The sequence below is a fragment of the Corvus hawaiiensis genome, chromosome 1 (genome assembly GCF_020740725.1).
Source record: "Corvus hawaiiensis isolate bCorHaw1 chromosome 1, bCorHaw1.pri.cur, whole genome shotgun sequence".
NCBI lineage: Eukaryota > Metazoa > Chordata > Aves > Passeriformes > Corvidae > Corvus > Corvus hawaiiensis.
Genome location: NC_063213.1, coordinates 40,961,047 through 40,985,067, shown reverse-complemented (window position 1 = coordinate 40,985,067; position 24,021 = coordinate 40,961,047). Strand labels below are relative to the sequence as shown.

Below are 24,021 nucleotides of genomic sequence, written 5' to 3'. Positions count from 1 at the left end.
CTCTCTTAAATACCAAAAATTACTGTTGAAAAGAAATGATCATTCTCATATGAGTTTTCATTAAGAAAAAGCTTCATTAAGGTTTTCTTGGTGCAGTAGGAACATGTAGATGTTTGCCAAATTCAGTTTATTTAATACTGAAAAAGATGAGTATAGTTCTGGACGTTGTCTTAATGTCACAGTTTATGGAGCTGTGTTATTTTTCTTATTTTACTTTCCTGTTTTTTCACAGCCTCCTTGTTGTTAGGTATATAAATAAATTGGTCCCATTGGAGAAGTATTTCTTAGCTTAAATCGGAGCCTTTAATACTTTACTCTAGCATTTATTTTCATCTCAAGTGTCTGTCCTTGAAGTTGATACTAGCTTAACCCAAGGAAAAATGGCAGAAAGGGGCCCTTCTCTCACCAGTAATCAGAGGTTGCCTCATGTGCTGTGATGCCCTCTGAATTCTGCAACACGAGTTGACAATGAATCATGAGTTTAATACAAATGTATCATCGTTGTAATCTGAAAAATATCATGTACAGTAAATCTTGTCTAAGAATTTTCCATTGAATAATATTCTTTAGGGCCTGCTGTTAGTACTCTGGAGATTTAGCTCTGCTGATAGTGCCTAATATTTCTGGATAGATCTGAGTTCACAGATCTTGTCATTCCTGTATATCTGTTGAAAAGTTAGAGGGATTTATCTGAGAAGCAGCAGACGGCTAGGTGAAACATGAAAATGTATTGCACATCCACAATAAATGTGAGGAATGATGACAGTGTATCACAGAAAACTAATGCAGATGTTTTGGAAAGATGTAGTTCACATGTCTTATCATGCATCGTAGGGCTTTCACGTCCTTTCCCTGAAAGGGCTAACTGGCTTTTCAACAGGCTCAAAACAAATGACCATCTAGAAATATTAAGGCAATAAGGGGATGTGAGGTCATAATATATAAGTAGCTTTTTCTCTGCCAGGTTTCTTGATGTTTCAGGTCCTAAGGTAGGTAAGGAGGTGTTGCTGGGTTATGCTAGTTTTACAGATTTAAAAACAAAAAAGGACAACTTGTTTAGGTAATTTTCACTTCAGGTCTCACACTCTTTACATATATCTTGATAGGTGCTGCTATCCTGCTAGGTCAGAATTGCATATTGTAGGTGTTACCTTTTGTAGAAAAAGGCAAGAGATTAAAAAACTCTCCCAAGATCAGGTACCAATTACAAGGGTACATGCCACAGTTTCCCTTTAAAGACTGATATCCAACCTGCACACATGGATGCCATACAATTCAATAGGCTAAAACCAGAACATAAGCCCAAAGTTGTCCTTTTTTGGAGCCTGGTAAGATTCGTGTCCTACATCTAAACTATTGGGTATTTTAAAGTATAATTTTGAGGCTGTAGGATGTAGTTCTGCCTTTATTTGCCTTGCTTAGCTCCCTTTAAATTTTACTAGGAAAAACAAATTAATGTTTATTGTGGAAAGAAAGATAAGGGCCAGTTTGATATTTTTAATATGGTTATATGTAGTAATTTATTCAAAATTATTATGAATCATTCATTTTTTTTTCTTTTGTAGCAGTTGAAACTCAGAGCACCAGTTCTGAGGAACTTGTTCCGAGCCCTCCTTCACCACTTCCACCCCCTCGTGTTTACAAGCCCTGTTTTGTTTGTCAAGACAAGTCATCCGGATATCACTATGGTGTCAGTGCTTGTGAGGGATGTAAGGTGAGTTCCATCATCTCCCTTTCCTTTTATAAGTCTACATTTCATCTTAGGAGAGGGATAAAGCAACGCAGTTTGGTGTGACTTGATTGTCTTCAAATACAGCTGTAACTTTCTTGCATGAATTAATTCTGATTCATGACTAAAGACAAATAAATTACCACCACTCTTGGAATTAATTCCCCTCATGACTTCTGCCAAATATGCCTTTCAGGGACTTCCTTAAGTACTGACTCTCACGAGAATGTGGTCATAGCTGTAGACATAATCAAAGAATAAACTGAAAACTTTTTGAGACTCTTCATTGTACATCTGTAGGTCAGATATTCACTGAGATCTCACATGGCCCTTGGCTGCTCTTGTCCTTTTTCTGCATGCTGCTACCTCTCTCAACTCAGGGGTGGAATTTGGGAACAGGATCTGATCATCTGGAAATTTTTGGTGTAGTCTCTAGCTATGTAACTAGTCTCAAATCAATTTGGGAATTTAAGGATTAGCAGGTTTGTGTTTGCAAAATTTAATCTGTCAGACTTCATTGCTGGCACATCTGCCAACTGCCTTCCAGTGCTGTGATTGTCAGAGCATGAATTGATGACTGTCTGTAGGATGCAGTAATAAAATACACCACTGAAAAGTAGAGAATGTCTGAAGAGGAGATACCCAGCAGAGAAGAAATGTCAGCTACACCATGTTTGTGTGGCAATAACTGCAGGTGTGCACACAGGGAACAGTGTGCACTTCCATACATGCAAGGAAGACAGTAGAGTGAAAAATGCTAAAGAAAAGGTATCACAAGGCAGATGCTCTCATAATTAAATTTGTTAGCATACCCTAGTGCAATGATCTTTCTTAACATTTGAAGAAAAGACTTATGATTTTCATCCTTTAGCTTAAAATAGATGTGTAGTGTTTAGTACAGTACTAATGCATGCCGAAAATGTGACAGGTGCTATATCCATATAAATAAAGTTCTGAGAATAAATTAACAAAAGGCATTTTGCTGGTTTATTTTTGTGAAATGTTATATTTTTCAGATAGTCTGTAGTTGGCCATTTTTACTTTATCCTTTGAACCTTCAGCTTCTTTCATGCTAGTGGCCTTTTGTACTTACATAAAATATCATAGTCCTGGGTTTGTGTCATTAGACAAAAACCTAAAGGATTGAAATCTGATTTCCTCCCTATTTTATAACTGTAGATACTGAATTAATGAAGGTAACTTCAGCACCTCAGTTTTAGAACCTCTTTCTGATATTGAGGTTTCTCTTGGATGTCTTGTCTGTATTTTTTTTTTTTTTTTAGATGCCACAAAACTATCAAAATTTAAATGTCTGTTAGGAAGAACTATGGAAAGAATATGCTGTAGCTGATTTCCTTAAGTAGGAAATCTCATCATACTCAGATGCTAACATGCAAATGGTGGTGGTGTCACTTGCTCACCCACGTTACCTCTAAGCACAGACATAATTGCAGACTGTGGCAGAAAGGTCACGTGTCCCTACAAGTTCATTATTTTTGAAAAATATGCAAAAATACACTGTAGGACCTTCACTGGCCTATTGCAAAGCATTTTCATAAATAATTAAAGCAAGATCACACTTGTCAAAATACATGAGGAAATCCATCTTGTAATGTGTTAGCTATTACTCAACAACAACAAAAAAATCATCTTCACTTATTTGCTTATTTGCAAGGCGGGGTAATTCAGCCTTTAACGATAGCTGCTGTTAAAAGAAGAAGAAAAAAAGATTATTTACATACAAAACCTGTCAGTCTATGAGAAATAACAAGATTCCAAAACAGTAACTTGGCTGCTTGAGACTGTTAATATTTGGGTTTGTTGATGCTAGCTCTTCAACAGGTTGGACTAAGGTTTTGTGGAATCTCTTCCATGGATTGAATCAAATTTCTTAGTGAATGCCAGAAAATGGCAAGAACATGATGTGGCTGCTGAATCAACCACTGGTCCCTTTGGTGGACTGTCAGGTATTACATTTGCTGTTGAAATTCGTCTGAAATTTCAGGTCAACAGAAGTGGTGAGCTGGATGTCAGCAGAGAGCAGACAGCAGACTGCAACACCAGAGACTGCCTCAGAAACCTGTGTTGCCAGTTTCCACTCTTTCTCTGAAAAATGTTACCCTTTTTGACTGTTTGGTTTATTTTTCTTTTCCTTCATCTTTACACTTGCTTTCACAGCCATCAGCTGTTGGTCCTGTACTTCAAGAAAACTGCCACCTTGAACTTCTGATTTGTATCCATGCAGTCTCCTGCCTGTTTCCAAGTCTAATTTCAGCCTCTGTTCTCAATATCAGTTCTTCATGCCCCTCTTCTCTCTCCAGCCTTCTTCATACAAAAAAAATACCCAGTTGCTTTGCAAGTTTCAGTAAGCACTGAGAATTGAGCTCTGCTGCTTGAAGAAGCCTTATCTCCTGTGGATCTCTGCCTTTCAGTTGATTATCCTAAGTTTATTAGAGAGCCTTTGTTTCATTGAAGGCTTCTGATTGGTATGGAGCTGCAGTTTCGTGCTGATTCTCTGGTGAATCAAGGGAACAATAATAATGAAGAACTTGTGTTACAGCCTTTTGTGTAGTGAGGAAATTCAAATTTATTACCCCTTTACCTTGAAGACACATTTCCATGCAATTTCAAAGAGCTCTATTTTCTTCAAGATTTGTCACTGAAGCTGACCAGCATGTGCAGAAGCTGTTGGGATGGGGAGAGGCAACCTCATTCCATAAGAAGCTAGACTAAACATCAGCCAATCCCTTTCTTTCTTTTTTCATCTGACCATGTTGCAGTTTTCTCCTTTTTCACTTCTATTTTCCCTGCTTCTTTCTTCACCCAATTTGCAGTCTCCATTCTGTGATGTTAATCTTAAATTCACTCATTTTTCCTCCTGCATTTGCCCCTTCCTCTGTTCTGAGGTCCTTTTCTTCAGTCTTTCCCTTTTTCCTTTCTGACTCATTTACCTTTCACTTTGAACTCCTGGCAGTCTTGTTTCCCAAGGGAAACACAAATGGAAAACTCTGCTCACATCACATTTATCTAATTAGGACCCCGATCTTTTGTTTTTCTGTGCTGGCTTTCCATTGGTTTTTTTCTAGTTTTCTCTCTGTTTTTGCTTCTCTTTTGCCTTTCTCCTTTGAGCTCCAGTGAAGCTGCTGCCACAGTGATCCTTAGTAGTCTCATCTAATGCAAGGAGCATTTTTCTTTCCTCCAGATTTTGGGTCGATGGCCTCCTTTGATTCTTCCGGCTTTCTTTTTCCTGGCTTTCCAAACTCTACATTTTCATCCTATTTTACTTACTGATTTTTCAATATCTCCTTAAATGGCTCTTTATCCACTTCCTATGCTATTCCCCAAGGTTCAGTTGTTTGGTTTTCTATTTAAAAAAGAGTTGTTTACTGACCTCTTTTATGGTAGACCAATGGAGGATGTCATGGCAATATTCTGCTCATAAGAGGTATATTTTTAATTGAGACCCTTCCAGCCAGGAGCCCTTGGAGAGCTGTGGATAGTGACTATGACCTTGTGATGTTCAATTTGGGAAACACTGCGCTATAAATTTTATCTTCCCTCAGCTGCCACCAACCCATGGATGATTTCCAAAGTACCCCTATCTCTGACTTCTCCCCTCCCATATTTCCCTGGTGTGTCGTCTTGCTCACCTCACTGCTACCCTGGACACAGAGTTCTTCATGAAGACAGAACTTTCCATGCTCTCTTTGTGCCATCACCAACTCTAATCTCAGTTCTTTCAGACATCATGTCATGATGACATCATTTCTGATCTGCAGTATTCTATTTTACCCAATCTGTTGTCATTTTTCCTCCAGAATCTGAGAATCTGGCTTCATCTGGCTTCATTGTCAGACCATTGCTGTGGTCTTCTCACATGGGATTGGTGCCTTCTCCTGTTCTCCCTTCCTCTTTTCCCACTCACTGTCATCCTTGGTTATTATTTTTTCAGGTACCTGGGAACAACCTCCTAACCTCCTTTGCCAAATACTTCAGTGACCCTGCTGTCTTATTCATTACCAGAGTCTTCAGTACTGTGCTGTAGTAGAAAGACTGTTCTGTGGCTTGTGTTGATATACTAATCATTTAAGGTTTTTAGAGGATGGAGTATTTCATACAAGGCACTTGTGAACCACAGTGAGAGTTTCAAAGTGGTTAAAAAACCCCCAAAAATGTGCCTTTGTGTTTATTTCTGGGTGTTACACAAAACACAAAAGCCTCGTAGCTGGTCACTGGCTTTGTGTATGTGTTAGAGTTCCAAAATCACACCGATCTTCAGAGTGTACTTGTATTTTGTAAGAAAAATTCCAGAGACAGTCCATCTTTTTTTGTGTAAAACAGTACATTGACAATATTCAGCTTATTTACAACTTTTCCATTTTGTAAACTGTGTGGCATCTCAGAGGTGGGTTTTGGAATCTACTTGTGTTGCTTCATGACCTCAGTTATAGAGTTCTGAGATCTTTCTATTTTTTTTTTTTTTCTTCCCCCAGTCTCTGGGTGTTGCCAGATAGCACGCAAACAAATTCCATAGAAAATGAGCAATTTGGATTTATCCAGCTGGTGCAAGTGGTTATAGGGCTGGTTGTCACCAAAAGCTCAGCTCTTTGGTCCTGACTTGAGTCGTTGTTGTAGCCGGGTTTGCAGAAAGGGGGCTGAGAGTAGTGGGCTGGATTCCCCACACAATGCCATCATTGTGTGGGTGAGGAGGAGAAGCTGGTGTTCTGGCAGCTTCAGCTGTCTCTGAAAGCCTTGTCTCTTGTTCTGGGCATTTAAAAGACGGCATTCCTCTGCTGAGAGTCCTGCCCAGATTACTGGCTTGAATTTGGTGGGCAGCAAAGATGCCTAGAGCAGTTTCATGGGAGAAGACAGCACAGCATGTAAGAGGGTAGGTTTGCGGTCCAGCAGTTTTGTCTGAATGATGAAGATGCCTCTCTGCCTGTTATTGATGCTAAAATGTAGATAAATCTGCTTCAATACTGAGTGATTCCAAGTTGGCTTTTATCATAAAATAAGGATAGCCTTCCTTCCATCAAAGTTTTCATATAGACTCACATCTAATCTGGGATCATTAAATTAAAAGGGTAGCCACATTTAATATATATTCAAGGGTCTTCAGCTATGATAATATGTCTATTTGTTTGACATATTCCTGACTCAAATATATATTTTTATTATGCCAAAGACTTGAAGCAGTATGGAAAAACAGGCATTGATATAAACCTTGACATTTAGGTCTGTAATTTTGTAGGACTGACTCCCCAAAAAAAATAAAATACACATGGGGGGAAAAAAGAAAAGAGAGAAAATGAAAGTTTTTGCTTTATCCAAATTTGCTGTTAAGCTTACAATGCTAAGCTTAGGAGAAAAGCTGTCATTTTGTTATAGTTTTTACTTTATCACTTACAGATGTGGTGTGAGGCAGTCCCACCGCTTAACTTGAGGCCCGAAATTACTTGCCTAACTTTGAAGGCTGGGCTTTCTGCAGTCTGTTAAGAGAGAGAGAAGCTCCTCTGATTGCTGATTCAAAGCATCTAGACCAGACCTGCTCTGGGTCACCCTCCAGAACAGCCTGTCCCCATGATCCTTTGGGTTAGGTGCTCAAGCACAACTGTGTTAGTGTTCTCTGAGATTATGTTCCCCGTGGTTATGTCCCTCTGGAAGCTGAGGAGCTTGGGGTTTTCCTGTTGCAGGCCATGAATCCCTGATCAGCATTGGTACAACAACTGGCTTACAAAATGCTACAGAGAGAGAGAGAGAGAGAGGAACTGGCTTTCATTTTATTTATTTGTTTGAAGTTTGATGGCAAGAATATTATTTCCACCCTAAATGATATCATGATTCTATGATACTATGCTTTGGTCTGCGAGAAATGTTGCTGAGAGACCTAAAATATTTTATGGATTGTTATAAAAAAGTTTCCTTTATGGAACAGTGTCCTTTGGGACAGATGCCTTTTCCTTTTAATAATATCTCTTACATCATGTGAAAACAGATTTGCATTTTCTTAGGCGGTTCTGGGATTGTGGAGGGATCTTAAGGAGCAGTTCTTTTTGATAACACGACTCTTGCACATGTTAGCTTCTAGCTATAATATAATTATATTTAAGCCTATATTTATGCCTCTTTATAGGGAATTAAGGATCCAGACATAGAATTTTCTCAGCTACTTAGCAGTAAAAAATAAAAGCACACTTCATAAAACTAGCTAACTAACATTCCATGTATTTGGTTTTGTTTTCTCTGCATGTTTTAATCACCTACAATTGAAACAGAAAGTAAGAAATGTAATGTTGAAAATATGTGCACAGTGTGATTTGTATCAGGGGAAGAAGTAACATTGTTTGCAGCAATGCAGTTGGAAAAGCTTCTGTTGGTTCAAAGAAAAATATAGATCAGCTTGAATGATCAAGCTGTATTCGTCTCCATTTAGGCTGTATTAGTGACAGTGCCAGCAGTAGAGATGCATGCTGTCATCCATGCACAGCTATGAAAAATGCCTCAAATCATGGAAAATTGCTTCTAGTTTCAGTTAAATCAACAATACTTTTTAGAAGGTGAAAAATGTATTTTGAAATACATTTCTGCATGCTGTTAATATAATCTAATCTTAAACTGTAAGCACTTCACAGCATAGCAACATTCCAAGCCATTCATTTGCAGAAAGCTGTGCCATATGCAGAAAGACACTAAATGGGTTGCAATTGCTTTAAATGTAGTACTGAAAACCTGGAAATTTTATTCATTCCGTGCTCTCAGAGGAGACCTGATTATTTTAATGCCATTGTTGAAATTTTAGCTTTTCAAATAACAAACCCAAGAAGTCCAGATGCCCTGTGAAAAAGGTGGTACCTGTTTCAGTAAGTTCTTGGTTCTTTTTTTGTTGTTGTTTGGGAGATAAAACTTTTGATAAATCCTGAATTTGTTTCAAAAATTTTAAGATGGGGAAGTATATATTAATTGGAAGCACTCTGAGAGCAAGCAAACGTGATGAAATAGATGGGATCAGGAATAAAAAAATTTTCTTACCAGGTTTATTAAAATCACTCCCTGGGTTGTGTGAATTGTTGGGGAAGATGAAACAGGAAAGCCTTATAAATATGATTGCCTGACAAAAGATTTTGGGAATATGAAAACTACAGGCAACATCGAAATGAAAGCCACTTTTGAAATACCAAGTCTTAGTTACTGAACAACTGGAAAACAATGGTATGGACGACTGAAGGTAATCCCCTCTTGATGGAGCAATACCCTCTGCTTGCAGGCAGGTCCAAGGGTCAGAGCAGACCCTACTAGCTCAGCAGAAGGGGTCCAAAGGGTAGTTTTTAGAAGTTAAGATGTAACACTCTATGGTAATATAAGAACTCTTATAGGCTGTATGTAAATGCTATAGGATTTGTATCTTGTATTAGATTGGTTAGTGACAATTAGAATATTCAGTACAGAAGATGATTTATTGTATTGTAACCAGGACTTCACCATTCTATTCTATTCTATTCTATTCTATTCTATTCTATTCTATTCTATTCTATTCCTTTCCATTCCACTCTCATACTCGCGCTCTCTCTCTCTCTCTCTCTTACCCGCTTGCTCTCTTGGGCCTGCTCCGAGCTGAGTCTGGCAGCTCTGAGCAGTGCCCCTATACCCACGCCCTTTGCAATAAACCCCATGTGTCCCAAGATCTGCTTATAGAGATCTCCCGACCGTCCGTCTACGCCCGGTCCCGACCGAGCCCGTCTGTAACCTACAGTGAATGCCATGAATGCAGAAATAAAACTGCTTGCTAACTATGACAGATAGCAAAAATGTAAATTGTGTTACGTGCTAGGTATGCTTTCCAGTGCTTTGGACCCAGGTCATGGGTTACAGCTCAGCTGCTCCCCTGCACTGGGCTGCTGGAGCAGAGATGGACCAAGAGCAGCAGTGTCTCTATGAGAGTACAGCACATACATCCACATCTACTCTTCCTCTTACCCTGCCTGTTGCCTTGTCATAGACCAAGGGTTCATCTTAAGCTGTGAGAATAGTTGTCTTTTACTAATTACTGTAATTTTTTCTGGCAACCATGCTGGTGCAATAAAAGCGCAGAGATTATCCCAAATTAACTTTCTAACTGTGCTAACCCTGCTGCTCCACTTATTTGTGAGCACAAGGGCTAATGTCCTGTGGAAACAGGAACTGGAAAGTACTCTCTTATTTTCCATGAACTGTCAAATAATGATGTATAGTTGTTTGGCTTAAATCTTGCACTCCCTTCTCTCATAAAATTCCTGATACCATCAGTGAAGGCTTTCTCAAAAAAGAACAGCAGTGTCTGACTTGTGAACTCTGGTGTGTTGTGACCAGCCACATTTTGGGGCACAGCTTTGCCGTGCTGTGTACCTGGAAGGTTTCTGGTACCAAGTAGTGTTCCTCCTGCAGGCAGGCATCCCCTGTGTACAGTTTGGGTGCAACTGTCCTGTTTCAGAGGCCAAAGGAGTTGACTAAGGTAGATGTGGACTGTCCCATCATATGCTAGCAAGCCATAGTGCCCGTGACTGTTCCAAGAGCATTTCCTGATATAAATGTAGCCTTTAGTCCTGTTGACCTTGCATATCTTTTCAGGGTGTTTGGACACTAACCAGTCCATAATAATTACAGGTTTTTCACTGTTATTATTAAGAAACTAAAATTGTTGAGTCTTACTCTTTTGGTAGCGTCTATGCCTTTCTCTACCTCAGAATATACACTGTAAAAAGAAAAAACTTCAAATTTATATGTGCATTGACATGTTGTTATTGGAGTTGAATCATGGTTTCTCACCAAGGTGGATGATGAAGGGTCCTTGTAGATGCATTTGTCACATTTCTATCCAGATTTCACCTGCCCATAGCTGTTGTGGCTTATTAGCAAATGGCTGAGAGAGCTCGGGCTCACACCGGGTCAGTAAAGTGTGTGTGGTTTACAACACCTTCAGCAGAATTAAGTAAATTAGATGCTCACGTAGAAGTGCCATCGATGCAAATCGCGCCGCGAGGTACCGACTAGAGATGCCAGAAGCAGGTGGGCTGCAATTCTGGCTGGCACACTTGCCTGCTGAGAGGTTTGCATGCAGGGAATGTGGAGTATGTTTTTATTTTCCTGTCACTAGGTTCTAATGGGTTTTACTTTTTCAATTTTCTTCACTAGAAAGAGGGAAAAACCTTTTATTTTGTTCTCATCTTGTCAATCTATTTCATACCTCTCCATTAGTTTAAGGACCACATGTGGCCTTTAATTATAGTTGTAGAGTACAGGCTGTCCTGTACATGCCCTGCAAATTGTACAGATGTAGGAAAAAATGTGGCTTTCCACCATATTTAACACAAGATTTTATAATATGATCTCTAAAAGTACTGTTTGCAGAGGTAATCCAGTAAAGGAAATAGGAATATCAGACCAAACATCTCAGAAACTAAATACTCTGAGATTTTCTTATAATAGTACTAGCCTCCTTTTTTTTTTTTATACTGTGCCACATTTATGCAATTGCAAATGTATAAAATTACAATGAACTAGCTTTGGAACTTTATTAAAATAAAGTCTGGTTAATGAAAAATTGATAGAGAAGGGGATACAATTGATTTGTTGAATTTAGATTTAGGATAGCTTGCTGCACCCCATAAGAAAGTGCACTGTTTTTCCTGGAGGAAAAAAATAGTAGAATAGTTTGCCAAGAGTAGTTCTCTCTGAGTGTGATTTTGGTGCTGGAGAGATGGTTGAGGTCACTGCTGTGCTTACTTTAGGCATCTTTTCAAATTGTAGGTTTTTTAGCAAGTACTTAAAGCCTCTCTGATTGGCACGTCTTAGAGAAGTAAATCCAAAATTAAGGGCTTTCATAATGGTAGAAAATGGAATTAATCATTATCTAATTCTGTTCACACTTATGTATTAAGTAGCTATTCAGATGCTCTTTGTTTGCTACAATTTTGGAATTTATTTTGAAAGATACACCTATCTATATTTTCTGGTTATTGTAGACCATCATCCAGTTTGTAAATGGTCAGCTTCCCAATTTGAAGGAATACTTTGGCCTTGGAAAGTGGCCTTCCATTGCCATCTGCACTTACTGATTGACCTGATAATGGAAACAGAGGTTCTTTCTAATCCTGAATGAAGTGTTCCTTTGAGAAAATTTCCTAGAGGGGTATTTGCTTTAGATTCTTCTGGAAATGGAGTGCAATTGAATTTGTACCATGGATCCCAGAGCTGTTCAGATTTGTGGAGCTGGTCTTTGTCTGTTGCTGTAGCAGAAAAGACAACTGGATGTAATTTTCTGAGATTCAGTATTTCCAGTGAAGTCAGCTTTAGAGATTCTTTATCCAATTTGTTTATTATATACATTCTTTTTCTTTGTCCTGTAAAACAAAACAAATGCCTTACTAAAAAAAAACTTTCACTTTTGAGTACCCATTAAAAAGAGCAGAAACTGACAAAGTTGAGTTTACAGCTGTGTGCCTATCTTTCCCTCTTTGTATCAAGATTTTGCTGTAGTCTTGAAATATGGATACCTTGTCTCCTGAGAATAATGTAAATTATATACATGTTGTGTCCTTCTTCCTGTTTCATATTATTCTTATTTTTTCAGAGGAACTTCCCACATACAGGGGACACCTCTAGGTGTGACACCTGTGCATCTCAGTACTCCAGTTATGAAAACTTGTAGTTTTAAAGAAGTCATGCACCCAATTCTGTAATTGGTACTTTTGGTATATTGGCATAGAAACTGTTTAACTGGTGTGCTGCTGCAGCTGGTTTGCCAAATATTCAGAGTCCCTACTCATAAATTGTTCTTCCTTTTGATAATGAGCAGGAGCCCCCACGGTTTCCACAGCTCAATTCAGGAGACAGCTGAGAAGGAGAAGAACATTTTTGTATATAAAGTCCCTTATGATTTCACGTGGCCATGCTTAAAATTTCTCATTTAATATATTTTAGTGGGAAAAGTTACTATGAAATAAAAACTGGATCATAATACTTACACTTTAGAGGGGAAAAAATATATTGTTTCTGGATTCCCTGTCTAGAATAATGGATACATAAATTATAAGGTGAGACACAGTTGCAAGTAGTGCCAAAAATGTAGATTTGGTTGGCTGTAAATGCAGTCAGTGATTTCACTCCAGCTATTCAGAACCCAGTGCCGGAGGGGAGAGCCAGCAGCCCCCAGCCAGTGCACGTGAGCAGGGTCTGCCATTGCCTGGTGTCAGGGAAACTGATCAAATGCTTATGAAGCAAGTTTGTTCTCGTTTTAGAGTCTCTTTAAAAGCGACAATTTAATGGGACCCATTACTGTCAGCTGTGGCCGGTTCCCTCTCCCTCCTCCCAGGCGCTTAACAGGGAAAGCAGAGATTTATAGCTGTGGCGTAACCACTCCAATGGGCTACTGTTCACTCCTCCTGCAAGTGTCCTGGCTGGCTGCTCTCCAGATGAATCTTCCAAACAGGGGAGAGGTCTTCCTTGTCTCTGGAGTGCTTGCCTTGCTTGGAGCCCTGTGCACCTGTGATAAATATATATGCAAATTATTAGTTCCTCGCTTCAGTGTGCACCGTGATCCTTACATGCTTTCTGCTGGTCCTAAAGAATGGCAGTGCTCCAGATTTAGCAATATTTAAGCAGAGCATGTAAGAGAGAGAGCTCTGCAAGCCATCATTTTTTAAATGAATAAGAACTACCATTTTTTACGGGTTTTTTTTGGATCAGGGGATCAAGGCATTTCTCAGATGCTGCTGCAAATGGTCTTGCCCAGTCCACATTTGTCGATAGTAATGCCCAGAGACTGTTACATGTACAGAAACAAAAGTGAAAACTACATACTTTTTTTAAAGGAAAGAAAAGGGAGTGTTAGGTGAACAGGAGAGATGCAAGCACAGCATCCAGGAACCAAATGGATGAACTAACTAAAAAGACCTTTCATCTTACTCTAAGTCCATGTGATTTTCGTAAACTGAAAGAATGATCATCTTGTGATTATATGAGCTCTGTGCTTGAATCTGGCCATTGATTGAAGTCTGGCAGGGGAGGGAGAAAACAGGAAAACATCTTGCTAAGATTTTCCTGTGTTTGATTAATCAGCTCCAGTTCATTCACTCATCTCTGAAAGGTCATGTTTTCTCGTTGTTAAAGTTGCCCAGTCTGAGACTCTCCCTTGCTTCCCTACAGCTTGGCTGAATGATCCACCGGTCAAGGTGGATGCAGCCCTGCATTTGTCCTGAAAGCTGTGATGCTTTTTCAGCATCTCAGTATGATTTGTGTTGGGGTTTGCAACAAGATGCATCTCTCCGATTAGTGTTACCCTAAAAGTCTTTATTGCTTGGAGGAGCTAGTCAGTTGATTCCTCTGGCTCTGTTTCTGCAGTTGCTAATCCCTTGTACTGGCACAAGACTGCATTTCATCCACCTTTCTCAGCCTGCTTTCCCATATTGTCCAGACTGTTTTGACCGTGGGTGCTTTGACTGTGTACAGAAACTGGGCAGGGGGATATGGCCACCATCTCACTCTTAAAAATGGTGGGTTTTCCAAGTTGGTCCAGCTCCAACTCATCCCTCTGCTGTCGCCTTTGGTAATGAGTTTCAGCTGCAGTGTGGAAAGGTAATTTTCCTTGACTACTGCCAGTACTAGAGAGCCAGACTTGCATATTTCTGGGTGTTTACTTGAACTCTGTTTTCTAGTCTCCAGGCATCCAAGTTTCACTAAACTCTAGGCTTTAGAGGATTTTAGTGGATAGCTCTATATTAGCAGAGTTTCTTTGTTGCTGAACACAGGGGAATGAGTGCATCATAAAGTAGTAAGTACAAGATATTACTTGCCAGATTTCAAGAGATCTGGTACAACATATTTGTTTAGACGTCAACTGTCAAAACTAAGAGCAAAAAAAAAATTATGGGGAGATAATGAATGTGTGTTGATGAGTCACTCAGATAGATGCCTGAAAACTGTACCAGGAAGCATAATGCTCAAGACATCTGGTTTATTTTGGCATGTTTATGTCCATGTTATTTCTTCTGAGTATTTTTAGGTTTCTTTCTGCATTGTTTTCACATGTCACTTCATACCTCATCAGAAACTTCTTTGCTGCGGATCGGGCACGTTTTAAAACTCCTCCCAGGTCAAAGAGAATAGAAGCATGCTGGATGTTGAAGGCAAGCAGGGGCCATGCTGTGGCATGGCCAAAGCCAGCTCTTTGCCAGCACCCACAGGCACCCACCCAGCCAGCCAGGCTCAGGCTGGGCTGCTGCATTGGCTCCAGGTCAGCTGGGGCGAGAGCAGGGAACAGCTGGCTGTGCATGCAAACTGTGCAGATCTCTCTGCTAGCGCGAGGGGAATTGCACCTCAGCCAGCTTGCAGGCATATATAAATATTTGTGGCATAGTTTGCATTATTGTTTCAGCTGAGCTGTAAACATTCGGTTGCTGATAGCGGGAAAGAAACTAGCGCCGCTATAAATTTCAGATGGTGCAGAAATGCAGGGATTTTTGTATTGGCTGACAATTAAATAAAATCCCTGTGCCTCTTCTGATAAATAACTCTGCTGCCAAATATATGCGGGAACTCTGCAAGCCTTTGTGGGGAAGGCTGGGAGGGGAAAAGAAGGAGGACACAAAGCCTGCCTGTGCGGGGAATTTCCTTGGAGCACGCACACCCCTTCTTTCTCCCATGTAGGTTTGTGTTTGAGCTTGCCCTTTCCTCTTCACGTTTCCATCTCTGCCAAGCAGCTAAATGGAGAGGTTAATTTGAGAGACTTGTACAAGTAATTGCAGCATGGTAATTCCGTAGCTAACATGAGTCTTTTCCTTGTCCTGCCTGCTGCAGGAACCTGCATGTCACTGCATGAGCATAGCTTGGTGGAGATTTTTTGTTTGTTTTTACTAGGAGGTCCACTACTTTGTTAGAGTAGCTGTTGTTCAGTGTCTTTCCATTGTAGCTCTGTGCAAAAAAAACTCCCCATGTGCATCCTAGTAAAATTGTGACATTGTCCAAAGAAGATGGTCCCCCTGGTCCAGCCATCTGAAAACCCAGTGGATAAAAACAAAGACACGAATTATGAGCGTAAACCAGAATCAGTCAGACGATTGAGGGATAACAATTTGAAAAGTCTTCTGTGATACAGTGCTTCCATGCAGGAGGGCAGCTACATAAATGGTTTGGAAAAGTGTCATTCTTTACGAAGAAATACTGCGCTTAATTAATTCTTGCTCCTGGGAGGTCAACCTGGGGCACTCATTATTGTCTTAATTGGTGGTATAAATCCTGAGGCACTGGAGGGGAAGAGAGGAAAAAAACGATGAGCAGTTAGCAACATACAGCCTTTTGGATAAGTGCTAGCCAGTTGTACAACCATCCTAGTGACATTTTGCGGTTTTATTGGGTTATAGGTCTGATCCTTCACAAATTAGGTTAAAGGGAATTGATTTGCATAAACAAAAATATAAAACAACAGCAAAATGCGATAATTCATTCCTGAGTTCTCCATTAAACTGTGGGAAATAACTCAGAAAAGCACTTCTTTGATCTCCTGTTATTTGTATTAAATTATATTCATTACTCTTCCCATCTGGAGTTTCATAGCAGGCCAAAAATCATCCTACAGACATGACTGAAAGGAAGTTAACTGTAACTTTTTAATTATATACATTCCATCTCCTTTTTTTTCTTAATTTGAAAAAAGCAGATGGAAGCGCATACCAGCGCCTTCCTCTCCGTTTAAATCACTGAAGTGGAGAAGCAGAAAATCTCAGCCGTTCTTTCCCCTCACATATTGTTTCAAGGTGATGACTGTTCTGTCTGGAGACTTTGACATGTTTGCTAAAAAGGTCAGGAGTTCAGTAAAAATCGAAATTGTGGAAAAATACGTGCGTAGTCTTAAGGATGCCGTGGTACCCTCGCTGGAAGAATCCGGTTGTTGCAGATCTGCAGCTGATGGAACACATCTCCCCTGTTTTGTTGGTAGCTGCCTCTCTGCCAGCTGGCCAGCAGAAGTGTTTCAAACTCCCCAGAAAAAAAAAAAGTAGTCAATGTTTTGATGGTTTGTGGCATGTTTTTAACATTAAACCAAGGTTTGTGGAATCAGAAAATGCTTTGTCATGGGGCACAATAAAAAATGGTGTTTCTTTCCAGCCTCACCAGTGGCCGATGGCTAATTGGCATTACTAGCCCCATGAACAATTTTCTTCAAGCTCTGTCATCAGAATTTTCTTTCTTTTTTTTTTTTTCCCTGTGAAGCCCATAAGACCTTTTTCACCTTAGAAACTATTAGGATTTATCAAACATGGCCTGCTCTGTCTTTGCTGGCAACTTTTTTGTAGTTGCAGATGAGTATCCCCACTCTGGTAGCTTAGAGAGGAGTGACATGTTCCTCATCTGCTCGTCCATGTCCTTTGGGCCCTTTTCTCTTTTTAAGAAATGAGAAAATCCTGAGATATTTCAAACTTTTCCATTTGTGCTACAACGATGAAAAGATAATAGACCTTTTTTTCCCCAGAGTGGGTTGCTCTTAGATGCACAGGTCTGTATTTCCATATGCAAGATGTGGGATGACAGCTGCTTATTTTTATTGTTTTGAGTTCTGTCAATTAAAAAGAATGAAAATCACTGCCACACTGGTTTCCAGAGAAAATTTAGGTTTCTTTGGGTGTGGAATCTTAGGGCTGCTCTTCATCTACAGAGTAAATGGCTAGACAAGCAGAACTGTGGAGGGCAAGCCGGAAATACCAGCAATGACAAACAAAGCCAGAGCCCTTCCCAGGGCGGGCTGATGCTGAGCTCCTCCACCACTGGCTGGCTGGCATCTCTAGGTGCTCTCTACCAGCTACTGGCATTTAACAGGATTTTTTCATTTGTTTTTGCCAAGTTCTGCCTGTCCTGCCCTGACGTACATCAGCAGCACAATTTCCCTGCTTTCTGGCAGCAAGCCTTCCTTTACTTATTGTTGTAGCTGCTTCCATTTTGTGCCAGCGGTGGTTTCCAGCCACAATGTCAGATAATTAATTTGTTTATTCTGCAAGCCGTGACTTCCAAAGTGTGATAGACAGCGCAGACATCCTGGAAAAGTGCTGTGCAACTGGGAATAAGCTCAGTTGAGCTTCCTTTTAGATAGCTGTTTTGGTAGCTTTCATTACTTGTGGGGTCTCCTGTTCTGGCTGCAGCCATTTTGCAGTGTGTTTTGTCTATATGGTATCACTGAACAGCATATGCTGGGTTATAAGTCTTTTATAAGCTTTTCTATGCAACTCCAGTTGTGGGTTTGCATGTTACCAAGGCCTCCCAGAGCAAATATTCCTGGTTAACAACTAAAAATTGTGTGTCTTTGCCCTAGCTTGATTGCTGATCAGATACCAGGATTTGGTGAGGAAGGGATTTTTTGTTCCATGACTGCTGCCACTAGTTAATAAAAATACTGCAAACTACATTTAGTTCATGTAGGTACCTGGGCAATTCCCTGGTCAAAGAACAAAGCAGTTTTGTGCAGATGCTGTCACTGAGATGTACCTTAAACGTCTGTTGATGCTCCAGAGAGAGCAGGAATGGGGCTTTACCTTCTCTAAATACATTTTACAGGGTTAACAAGGATAGAGGGTAACTTAAATGATTAAAATAGAGTGATTGAAAAGAGGCCATGCATCACAAACATTTCTTTCGTAAAAAGTGCACATATTTGCCCAGCCCTATTTCGGAATAAAGCTAAGGGCAGAGGTTTCAGGTGTGTGGTGGGTTGGATTTTCTTTTCAGTTATTACAGGTATTTATCTTTCCTCTGAGAGCTCAGTCTGAGTTTATAAATGACTGATAAACTGTGCCGTAGAAAAGTCCTTCCTACTCCTTTGTTTCTTTTACGATAAAGTAGCAGTATGCTTCACTCAGAAGCTTATTTTGCAAATTTACCAAAGAATGGCCTCTAAATCTGCAGGAGTCATAGCTGGCTGCCTGTATTTGGGGGTAATCAAAGCTGAACCAGATGAACCGAGCAGGCTGTTCAAACAGATTGAGCTTGCAATAGCCCTTCTCTGCTGATTACCCTGTCCCTGGCTTGCAGTGCAAGTTTTCAGCTTGTAAGCCCACTATGCCTGCAAATAAGACTTGGCATGCCCTGTACTGGCAAAATATTTTTAAGACATTGTTGAGATCAAATGATCCATCTCTTCATGCATGTGCATAACTTGAGCTCTAAATCATTTGCCTTGCCAAAATCAACTGGACAGTGAAGGAGAGGGAGTTGTACAGATTCCCTATCAAATGTGTAAGAGTAGCAGTTCATGCTAACAAATCCGTAAGACATAGTAAGTTTAAACACTTAACCTTTTCTTGAGGGCTCATCCTTAATGCAGTCATTTGTATTCAGATAGCCAGTGGCATAATGGGATTCAAAATATTACTGAAATAGTTAATGTTCTCTGTGGGCACTCTGTTCTGTACTGAGCTCTCAAAGTTTGACTCATTCACAGGCAACTGCTACAACAGTAAGTGGTGAATGGGATGAGGTGTATTCTTCGGCATCGTGTTGAGGTTGGATTGACTAAATAGATTATTTACTTCTATGCAATAGACCTAGGAAGCCAGGTTTGTTTGCTGCCTGATACGTATGGTTTCACATATCACTCTCTGCTTTCAGTGCGGCAGATAAGATATCAACACAATTAAAAGTGAAAAATAATCTGTCTGCTTTGCCACTGGTGGATGCTCAGGGAACACATGCTGATACAATAGATTTCTGAATAATTTATACTCAGCATTTTTTCCTTGCACTCGGTAAATGAGCATGCCTAATGTGGCATGGTCAGAGTGATACTCTATCTGTCATCCATTAAGATAACAAGATTGGTGGGCCTGGGAGGAGCATGGTGTGATACACAGAAAAGATGAGATTAAAAATTGAAATGTTTGTCCAAAATGTTCTGTGTAAAGGATGCTGATAAAAGCAGCTCAGAAAAACAGAATTAATTCAAAAGTGTGATTTCCACAAAGCTTTGTCTTCTCTAAAATAAAAACATGAGATCCATGTTCCTTTCAAAAGTTGAGGATAAAAGGAATATCGGAGTAAATCACTGTTCCTGATACACCTTCAGTAGCTTCCTCCACTTTAAATTCAGGTACTTTGTAGGTGCTATCAAAAACAATTATGTATGACAGTAATGCTTTATGTCTCACAGAATGGGATTTTTTTTATATTCATAAGGCATTTTAAATTACAAAGAAAGAATAATTTGTGATTGATTTTGGCACTGGAGTGTCTCATCTCCCATCACAGGGTGTTAATTTGGACGGGATGCTAAAATATTTGCATAAAAAATAGCTCATGTAAATATTCAGCCAAGCAGATTCATTTTGATGTGACTGCATTATAGTAGGTAGTATATTGTTTTCCAACAGCCAATAGGCGCTAGAAGTTGATTAATTTATAAGCAGTGGTGGTTTTCAGTCTCTGAAGTTGCTGACAACTTTTTAAGGTCAGGTCACATTTGGATTTTCTTGGTTTATGAATAAACTGTTGGGGTTGTGAGATCAGATGGGAGTCATTTGACAAAAAGCACTTGGAGGAAAACTTAGGGTTGGTTCTAACTTCAGTATTTTTAGTGAGAAGGTCAATGTTATTATACCTGTGCTATTTGGAACCCGGCCTTGAAAGGGTTTAAATGCATTCTGTTTAACTGGGCAGCAAGCACCTGCCCCGCCATCCTTGTGTCCTTCATGGTTTTCTTTCGCTGCAGAGCTGCAGTTGGGGTCCAAACCCCTGCAGAGGGAAAGACAGGACACTCTGTTTTTTCAGCCCAGATTCAGGAAATGTTTCTAAGCATGACCCTGCTTGCAGTGCCAGCCATAACTTGTGGCTGCCCAGCACCAGGCATCTGGAGGCAGGTGGGGAAAGTGAGCCCCAGCACCCAGCAATTAATGCTCCTCACCCACCAGTGCCTGGACTCCTGTCCCTCCCCCTAGGGTGGCTTTGGCTTGGGGTTTGTGTGCAAAGATAGTTATAACCTTAGTGCCTGTCCAGAGAAAAATTTAAAAATCGAATCTTTTTGATGACGTGTCACTGAGCTTTTAAAATGAGTTTGCCACAAATCTTACAAGGAGTAGTATCCCAGTGCTGTCTTGGGGAAGGATACTTCTGAGTGGGCACTAATACACTGTTGAGAACCATGTCCTTAGTTTTGACCAAGACCACATTACACCTTTTTTTCACCTGAATATTTTATGTAAACAAGTTCATTTTTACTTATGTTCCATGAGTAACTCCAGGAAGAAAATCAAATACAGGTGTTAAAAAGTAATTTGTAAAACAGCAGTCAAAGCTTCCACAATTAGTATCCTCCTCTTTATCTTTCACTCTGTGGAGGAGATTGCCTGGGGAGATTAGGCTGATGAGGAAACTGTCTTCATTTCAACCAGGAGATCTGCTTTTTCCAAAGTTGTTCTTCTTAAGCCTTTTTTATTAGTAATGAGTTCATGAATGCTTTATACTTGCTGTCGGCAGATGGATCACGTTTTTCAGTTGGGTTGTGTGGTCAACTTTGTCTAGTAGGGACTGAGGCAGCCTCCTCTGCTTTTCTTCCTGATGGGCTGTAATTAAACCCTGGCTTATAAGGATGCACACCCTGCAGCTATATGTCAGAACAACCCATTAATCAGTAGGTGCCATTAGCTACTGGTTATATTTTGGTAAAGTACAGATATATTTGGAGAAGGCTGTTTCTTCTTTTCCAGTATCGGGTGACTTGTTCATTTGGGCCATTTTGTTTCTTGCCCTGTCAGGCTGGTGGTAGGAGAGTAATGGCATCGGTGGCTGTGGGTGTTAAATCACCTGCAGCAGCACTGGATTAGGCTGCCATAGAAATTACCAGTCTTGGCTTTTCCTGCATCTTTCCAGCTAGAAAGTGATGACCAAATAAGCTGTAGAGAGACTCTTGAACCAGCACAGCTCACACTTTCTGCCTGTTGAATTAAACCAAAATAGATGCCGTAGATGCCTCACTGTTGTTGTTAGCCACATCAGCAATTACCCCAGAGCCAGGCATCACAGTTAGGGGAATATCAAAGCAAGAAAGGAGTGAATATTACCATAAATTTTCTTTTTGGCAAGTAAACAAATGTACATATGCTTGCCATACTTGCCATTTCAAACAGTGTTAATGATCAGAAGTGTAGAATATAAAATAGCAGTGTTTATTGATAACTTGAAAGGTTTTAATTATCCAAACAAATACCTTTAAATTCTTCTTCTGTGTCCAGTAGCTTAAGGAAAAGATGTGGAGAGTTTTTATTTTCCTCTTTGATGGTAGTATTAAATATCTCCTAAATCGGAGCTAACCTCAGGATGAGGCTTGTCTGTGCAAGAGCTGCAGAAAACTTTTGCCAGGGGTTACGTGATTAAGGAGGCATTTTTCAGTTCTGAGTGAATCTGAGGTATTTTCATAACATTAGCATCTATAGCACGTTGGTTGTGCAAGGAATTTATGACCAGCCCTTACTTCCTGCCCTACCACTCCCTGATCATATAGCCAGAAAGTCTCCCAGTTAGCTCTGAACGACAGGAGTTTTGTCTTTTGAACTGCTCACGTATCTCAGTGAGCACTTTGAGAAGAGCCAATTTTACAGCTTTCCATGATTGCATCTTTAGACAAATACATTGTGGGCACAGAGCTATCATCTGCGGCATCAAGTTTACAGCTTCCCTGTAGGGTGTAAACATGTGGCTGGTTGAAGAGTTTTAACCTCTGAAGCCCTCCAACAAGTATGAAATTGCTAACTATTCTTCCATAATGCTGTGATGTTGACTGAAATTTGACCCTAGTGCTTGCTGAAACAATTTTCAAAATCTGAGTGAGAAGGTTAAATAGTGCTGTCAAATTTCCAAATGTCTGTTGCAGAAATACTTTAGCTGAATATCTGTGGGTTGAGCTCTAAAATGCTTAAAGTAATCCTCTTTTTTTTCTTCATTATTACATGATATTATCTAAAGCTTGGGGTTTAGTGCAGATAAAGAAATTAAATTGGGTTTTGCCTTTTTCTGTGCCACCTAACCTTACCATTTATGGCTATTTTTCTCTTTTTTACTTGTTAAAGGAGGAGTTCAGTCAAATGGTGTTCCTTAAGTACAAACCAGACCTCTAGGTTTCTTTAATTTCTGTTCAAGATCATTGTAATTAGTTGATTATTTTCACAGCTGTATCTGAGTAAGAAAAAAAGTGCTGTGATTGGCAACTTCTACAAGTTCACAACTCAATAACCTGATACTGGAACTCTTCCACCTGCAGAAGCCTCATTAATTGCTGTAGGAATTTCAGCAGTTACGAGACCTGGGTTTCAAATTATTTTTCTTTTGAGGTGCAGCCTTCGAGCTAGAGAATCTCTACAGTAACAAAAATAGATGAGACCTTCAGGCTGAGAGAGTCTGTTTGTTATTGGATGAGTGTCTGACTTCCAAGTGGATCTGTTAGGAAGGCTGTTGTTTACCCAACTCATTACTTACATTCATAAGCTCAAACCATTTTTATTTGAGCATTTTGTAAAATCTAGGACTTAATTTCCTGAATGCTCTTACTAGTTCTAACTTTGTTTATTTTGGCCTTAGGTTGCATTAGATAATTATTTTTTATTTAAGAGATGAGTCTTATGTTGCAAGAAACAGCACTAAATTATAGTAAGATTGAGTCCTTAAGGATGCCATACTCCAGCCATAACTTTGAATTTATTTTGTTATTTTAAAGCAACATTTGTGCCTGTCTCTAAGGTTTATGGAAAGCTCAGAAGCTTACTTGATTTCTTTTTTTCTTGATTACAGGGCTTTTTCCGCAGGAGTATCCAGAAGAACATGGTTTACACATGTCACAGAGATAAAAACTGTGTTATCAATAAAGTTACCAGAAATCGCTGCCAGTACTGCAGACTACAGAAGTGCTTTGAAGTGGGAATGTCCAAAGAATGTAAGTTGTCTCAGAAACAATTTATTGTTTGTCATATCCTCCATATATGTGGCAATCCTCAGGGAAAAAATTCTTATGCAATTATGTGATTGAAGCCAGTATCTGCATTCATATGGACGGAAAGGAGTATGAATTTGGTACACCACTTTAGACCTGTAATTTGCAGACTTCTGAGTCCTTAACTCTGCAACCTAAAAGCTGTGTGTTCTTACTGCCTGGACCCTCTCTGAAAGGTGAAATGAGCTGCCAGATGCTATTCTCTAAACCTGCAAAGCCAGTAAACCTGACTGCAAAAGTGCTGCCAAGCACACCAAAACCCCAAAGGATTTTCATCTCCCTTCTTTTCTAGAAATTTCTG

The 24,021-nt window shown here is 39.8% G+C and overlaps 1 protein-coding gene across 10 annotated transcripts in view; it reads left to right on the top strand.

Moving 5' to 3' along the window:
• RARB (retinoic acid receptor beta) overlaps positions 1–24,021 on the top strand; it is a 324,309-nt gene that overhangs the window by 253,921 nt on the left and 46,367 nt on the right. For 7 of the 10 annotated variants that reach the window (XM_048301822.1, XM_048301837.1, XM_048301814.1 and 4 more), the window contains 2 exons: positions 1,566–1,714; positions 23,522–23,663. In XM_048301822.1, coding sequence (XP_048157779.1) covers positions 1,566–1,714; positions 23,522–23,663 — 291 coding nt within the window. Of the gene's footprint in view, positions 1–1,565; positions 1,715–6,594; positions 6,618–23,521; positions 23,664–24,021 lie in introns of those variants that run through there. The other 3 variants (XM_048301859.1, XM_048301875.1, XM_048301885.1) reach the window with 2 other exon arrangements.